Source organism: Dreissena polymorpha, chromosome 11 (genome assembly GCF_020536995.1).
Source record: "Dreissena polymorpha isolate Duluth1 chromosome 11, UMN_Dpol_1.0, whole genome shotgun sequence".
Taxonomy (NCBI): Eukaryota; Metazoa; Mollusca; class Bivalvia; order Myida; family Dreissenidae; genus Dreissena; species Dreissena polymorpha.
In genome coordinates, this window is record NC_068365.1 from 10,740,824 (window position 1) to 10,748,097 (window position 7,274).

Below are 7,274 nucleotides of genomic sequence, written 5' to 3' on the forward strand. Positions count from 1 at the left end.
AGCTTAAAAAGTACCTGACTGCGATGTCTTCCAACCCGGGTTCATGTAAAATTAATATTATTTTTATGAAATCAAAAATTAAGATATGTAATTTTTACAATCGAGCATAAACCTCCAAAATGAAACCTTCAAAAGAAGCGAAATCAGGAGAAAAGAACCCTTCAACTAGCCACTATATTTATTGGCTAATTTATGTCGAGTTTATGGCTAATTTATGACGAGTTTAAAGTCGTCGTAAATGACAATGAGCAACAACATCATAGCCGACGATATTGTACTGTGATGCATACTGATCTAGTATCCGTAAGACATGTATACTTATTTCAAATTTTGGATTGTTATCAAGGAGTAACTATGATATAAACAATTAAATATTTAAGTTAAAAAAACACACCATATGTTTTAAATAACCCGTCATAATAACCGTAGTTGATTCATAAATTAATGACTTTCTTGTTTTAATCAAACCCAATAAAACTTCATCCACATATTTAGACAATATTTGTCTGGTTAAATTTACATCGCAAAACTTTGTAAGGGCCACTTGTACAATCTCTTCGTTAATACTCATTGAATTTGAAAGATAAATCCATGCAAATTGTAACGACAATTTTGTAGGGGCTAATTTTTATCTCATTCGTTTATATACACAAGATATAATTGGTCTTCTGATAACAGAAGCGATTTACTCTAAACGTGATCGTAATATTTGTTCATATTAAATATGCGTCGTCTGCATTTAAGTGTATGTATAAGATTTGTTTAGAGCTAACGGGTATTTGCCGTTAATACACTCACAAAGTGGACTTTGCAGTTAACATTTCGTAGGGTATGATATGGCAGTTGAGATAATATATGCTACATACTTTAACAATGTTTTGGCTTACACTTAGATGTATGATAGTGTTGCCAATTACAGATCAACTTTCCTTTACAATGATATTAGTATTAACAATAGATAAATGAACCTGTGTATGTAGCTTTTTATCGGCATATACGTTTACTAAATTCAATTACTTAAATACATAGTTTTTGGTAGATGTATGTCTTTATAACATATTTGAGCTTTTAGTGATTTTGAAGATAGGAAATCAGGTGACATGATTGTTTATGCATTTAATTAAGCTGCTCAGACATTCACATATCAACTCTTACGAATTGTGTTTTCTCAGGTGCACAACTTTCAGTCTTTAAAATCGTTTTCGAATATTTGTAACAATGGTGAAAAAATAAAACATTAATTAACGGGAGTGGTGGCAAACCAATTTTTGGGGCAATACATTAGTTCTTAGTTAAATAACGGCATCGGGGGAATTAAATAATCGTGATTCTAGTTATATTTTTCTTTACACGTGCGTTAATAATGTAAATTATACGAGAAAATAATACTTGTACATTCAATTTCTCGAATGTTTACGTAAGTAGACAACAGATTTGTGGACGGTTTTCGATCAATAACTTTTTTCCGGATGTCTTCGATCTCGAAACAAAAAAAAAACGAAGGAAAGAACAAGCCCAATACAGTCAAAGTGGGCGTAACCATTTAAAAGAAATATAAATATCAAGTGGATTTCGGGTGAAAATATCCGCTACTTTACGAAAAACACGTAAACGTGAACATCATAGAACTTACTACTCACCTCACTAAAACACAGTAACCTCACGTTTACGCATTTTTCCTGTGCTAATTTATCACAATATAACAGCTTTTAAAATGTTCTTTTCTATAAGAAATGAACATGTCAACACATGAGCTCGTAATTATATATATATATATATATATATATATATATATATATATATATATATATATATATATATATATATAATGATTGTTTCGAATGAAATTAGCATTTTCGGTTGAATTAATGTTTAGTACTAGATTTAACTGACAATGTCATACCTTGATACTCGATAAGTTTAAGATTTTAATGCTTCATTTCCTGTTCGTTTTTTCTGCTCAATATATAATAATCGTCATCACCATCAACATATTTCTTTGTAAGACACTCGTGTTCATGTTGCACCTTTGTACAATGTTTAGATCTGAATCGCATAAAACACTTATACCGAAACTATTATCAAAAAAGGTCGATATGTTCGATAAAAGAAGACAATGTGAAGAAAAGATGCTATTAAAACAGCACGTGTGTATTGAAATTAATAGACTTACATTTAAAATAAGAATTGCTGTTTTTAAGTTTTAAAATACAAAGGCCCATATAAGGGTAAATTTATTATTGAAGAAGTGAAATATTTTACACCATTTTCAACATGATTAATTTACTCATCTTGCTTAATTGTTGCATTGTTGATTAATACAAGATATTAAATGTTTATCACGTTTACGAAAACCAGAGAATGTAGGTACAGGCAAACCGCAGTTAATAAAATAATAAGCTGCTCGATGTTTGTACGTATGAAAAATGAGAACACTTGATATTGTACTGGTTTAATCTCTTGCTATCTGATGCCATAATTTAGTACGTAGACATGAAATTAATGTGAATATCAAAGTTAAATAGAACACGATAACATATGTACTAAGAGTTTTCTTCAAGTTTAGATCTAATTTTCGGGCGGACATAAGTTGTGAACACGACTTGCGAATCGTTTTTTATGAAATAATAAGTTATCTTTTAACGTCAAATTCATCTCTTTTGCAGCATTTAAAAAACTGCATGTCAGGACGACGATGATGATGATGTTGATGATGATGATGGTGATGATAATAATGATGATGATGATGATGATGATGATGATGATGATGATGATGATGATGATGATGATGATGATGATGATGATGATGATGATGATGATGATGATGATGATGATGATGATAATGATGATGATGATGATGATGATGATGATGATGATGATGATGATGATGATGATGATGATGATGATGATGATGATGATGATGATGATGATGATGATGATGATGATGATGATAATTATTATGATGATGATGATGATGATGATAATCAAGATTCTGTGGGGATTTTTTTAAAGCTTTGCATCCCTCTGTGTCTGTAAAATGCCGTTGGTAAAGCCCCAGCCTAACCTATAAGCTTGAACTCCATACCAATACAAGCCATAATACTTTAATGAGTGAACAATAATATACTTGCTCGTAAAAGATCTTACAAATAATATCGTCCGTATGATGTATTACGCACGTTTTTTTATGACGTCGTTAGCTTGTAAAGATTCGTTATGAGGATATCTTTCATCTGTCTTCGCTGCTTTGTCTGCGAACAATTATATACATCTTGGTATTAAATTGTTTTCAAGTACAATTACCTGTCTCCAAACATCGTCTGATATATGGAAATATGTTAGATACCTTTGTTTTAAGCAGATATCAGCATAGGTATATGCTCAAATGAAAGTTAATATTAAATTTATGTAATTTAAGTTTTGTGAAATTTTGTATTCTTTTAATCGTCTGTTTACTGAAGAAATCACGGCCGATAAAAGCACAAAACTCGAAAGCTACAAAACAATGCTTCGGGGCAAACAAACTATATTGTGTTTCTTGCATAGTGCTGTTTAATATCACAGATCACCTTGATAACAAATAGAAAATAACGTATTCTTATTCGCTTTTATATATTTATCTGATAAATATAACAACTATGAAATTATTTTTATTTTCAGTGTGTATATTAAAATTTACGTATAGAATATAACGACATTAATGCTTTAACAACCGAAAATGTAAATGTCGCATATCGAAACATTAACCAGATAATACAAACGTTAATAAAAACATAACTGCGATCACATATTAATAGTCCAATGGAACAAACATTTAATTTAAATCAACTTCTTCTTAAATCTAATTCTAGTTTGAAAATACGATCACTTTTAGTACAATGAATATACTCGCGCTCATCCGTTGTTAAAAAAAAACAATTACAAGAAATTACGCAATCTCGCAGAGTTAATCACGCATCTAAAAAATGACCGCAAACGAAACAAAATGTTAGCGATAATATGAATTTTTTTGGCATCATTGAATATGTGTAATCAATTTATTATATTCGTATCAGATAGTTTATAATTAGTATAGCAAAATATAACACACAGAGACATAATTATACACCCATACCTACGACCTCAGATGACAATGTTACGGACATGATTTTTTTATTTTAAAAAAGTAAAGCATCGACCGCTGTTTATAAATATTATCATTTTAATCCATGTGATTTTGTTCTTATTCTTATTTTTCTTATATCTGTTTTTCCAACGACATGCGATTATTGTTTAAAATTAAAATATTATTAAATATAGCACCAAAAATGGGTGGATTTAACTTACATAATGCTGTACTACAAAAACCAAGTATCGCGGGTTTGATTTCAGCCCGTTTGTGATGGTCACATTATAATTGACAATGCCATCCCCTTCCTGCCTGTGACTAAAATAGGCCAGTGTCAGTAACTAGCACATGCTCATGTGAAAACAGCTTACCCCAGAGAGGTGTGAATAGATAAACTCAATAACAAATACACAAAGAAAACACTAACGTTTTAAAGAAAGAGATTATACATGATATCGAATTGTTTCATGTTATTTGATTTCAGTATTATCTAGCACACTACTGTGTTGATGCCATTTGTATAATTGGAATGCCAGAAAATAACATGAAAACAATAGTTCACCAACTTGGTTCACATATCAATAAAAACCGATGAAAATCGATATAACCAGATACTAATAAAACGTATCGTTTAAATAACTCAACAGCTTTCAATTGTTGAATACTAAAACGCACTAGAAATACAATCACATTGAAACAGACTTAACATCAATTTAATTTGTTAAATTGAGTATTATGTAAAAGCAAAATGAAGTGAAACATAAAAAAAAAATGATTTTTGAATGACGATCCATTTCTCTACAAAAGTTAAGACAACTTGACTCATTACGATTCTTGTCTGAATACATTGGATGCTGGTCAGTCATAATACTCGAATGTACTTTAATTAACTTTTAGTTATGAGCTTAATCTAAACAGCAACATGGTGATAATTAACTCACGCGTATGGCTTTATCATTCCAAATTAGAGGAGAAATATATTATTAGTTATATAGTTCAAATAAAAATGTGTGTAGGGAACTGGTTATCGGTTAACGCACTTGAACAAAAACGTTTATATGCATAAAAATGCAGAACAATTAAAAAGATGTGTTCATTGTGTGTCAGTGTTCAAATAGCAAGTACAAGCACATAGCACACTACAACAGAAAAGTTACTTTTCTTATCTATACATGTGACTTTAACCTTTCTTAATGAAATGTTTATTGTTCAACGTGAGTATAAACATTCGTTTGGCAAAGTTTACTAACAAACATGTCTCCAATAAAATATAAAAAGCATAAATGCATTTTTTATTTATGTTAAATTCACGCATTTTCTGCTATTGTAAAATGGTATTCACACTTAGATACTATAAATACACAACTAGTTAACATTATAAAAATAAAGGCAAAACATTAAGACACGTTAAGCTCACATATATAGGTTAGTAAACATAACAGCAAATAAGAATGCATATATCTATAAACTAAATTTAACATTACAAATAAACATACAATCATTAAAAGATAACACCAATTATAAACAAATCGGCTACCCGACGTACATTGCAGATGCATGTATAATTGCACAATATCACAAATAATGTTGATTTTGACAAAATTGATACAATAACTCGAATAATCGATGAGCGTTGGCTGTTTCTACATTACTTGAACTTGGCCAAGAACTGCCATCAATTCGTCCATGGAAGGTCGTTGCTTTGGATCCGCCTCCCAGCATTTACAAACAATTTTCGCGAGTTTTTCGGGCATAGCGTGCTTCAATTTACAGTCTGGAAGCCTCTCGTATTCTTCTGCTGAGCGGCAAGTGGGCCCATTCGCTTTTCTTTGTAACAAATATAAATGGAATATTTTAAGACTATTGTCATCGCAGTTTAACATTAAACCATTTGTTCCGTTAACATTAATTTATTTACCTAAAAGTAGTACTTTACAGTATCAAATTTCTGAATTTATTTTTCATGAAAACATTAGATCATATATAGTAAAACCATAAATAGTTTCACCGTTTGCGCAATAATTGAATAATTTAATTAAAGACATATAATTTATTTTGGGGGTTCTGTAGATTGTCAATATTCAAAGGTGATCAAATTATAATAAACAAATCACGAGTTGAACAAAGCGGTAATCTAACTAACGAAACTAACACAATCTTTGTTTACTTTAAAGCTTTAACACTACTTGCGTTATCTACAAAAGGATTTTGCTACAGAATTGTACCGGGATTTTAACGTCACGACGCCAAATTTTTGATGACATTCCACCGTATGAAATACTGAAATACCAGCTTAAAACAATGGTATTTAGCTATCAAAAACGGAATGCTAAATAAATAAAACACAACACAATTGTAAGTTGTAATTCCTGTCGTCTGTTTGTTTTATTATATAATATATATAGTACAATACCTTCCATACCACAGCTCCCATAACACTTTCCCTAAATAGAACACATCCGTCTCGTTAGTGTACTGTCCAGTTGCCAACTCAGGAGCTCTTGGCCATTCCCGTTGATTTATTGAAATCGAACCGCTCATGGATGGGTTGATTTTGACGTGCTCATTCTTAATCTGACAGAGAAAAATAAAATAAATAATTAAAGCTTTAAACAATCGAGTTCAGTCAAGGAACAATAGTAGTCAAAAATACAGGAACAACCAAGATACCTCTTGACTACATAAATATAACTTACCATAATGTTGTTCAGATTTATAAAGATGTTCAAAAGTCCCTGTTCGTACATGTGTACCATTCCTGCACAGATTGACAGACCAGTTGTGCAAAAGAATTGAAGTGCGCTTTTCTCATATGTTCTTTTCTGTGTTTTTCTGAGCGTAAATCGTTGATAATTTAGTCAAGTACTACTTTAAATTAAGTAGGTTGATATGATGACGTGCGTATTACTTTTCGTACTTACAATATCAAAAAAGAGTTCGATTAACTCAATACAAAAATACAAATAGCAATTAAACTTTTATATTTCGATATGAACAGTAATAGCTGGCAAAGCAATACTTTTAATACATTTATAGCCGAAAGGTTTTCACTATTATTTCGTTCATTATGAATGAGCAACGATTACCCGCACACGAGGTCGTTATTATCACGCACGTAATCTTCTAACGTTGTATCACACATTTCAAAAACTGTCATCAGTCGCGA

General features: G+C 30.8%; 1 protein-coding gene across 1 annotated transcript in view; it reads right to left on the reverse strand.

The window, feature by feature from the left end:
* Positions 1–5,153: 5,153 nt before the first annotated feature.
* The window catches only part of LOC127850392 (uncharacterized), a 4,982-nt gene continuing 2,861 nt past the window's right edge, over positions 5,154–7,274 (reverse strand). Inside the window, exons 5-8 of the mRNA XM_052383408.1 lie at positions 7,195–7,274; positions 6,805–6,940; positions 6,522–6,682; positions 5,154–5,935 (exon numbers count right to left, since the gene is read on the reverse strand). The exon at positions 7,195–7,274 is cut by the window's right edge and continues 109 nt beyond it. Coding sequence (XP_052239368.1) covers positions 5,752–5,935; positions 6,522–6,682; positions 6,805–6,940; positions 7,195–7,274 — 561 coding nt within the window. The 3' untranslated portion in view covers positions 5,154–5,751. The remainder of the gene's footprint in view (positions 5,936–6,521; positions 6,683–6,804; positions 6,941–7,194) is intronic.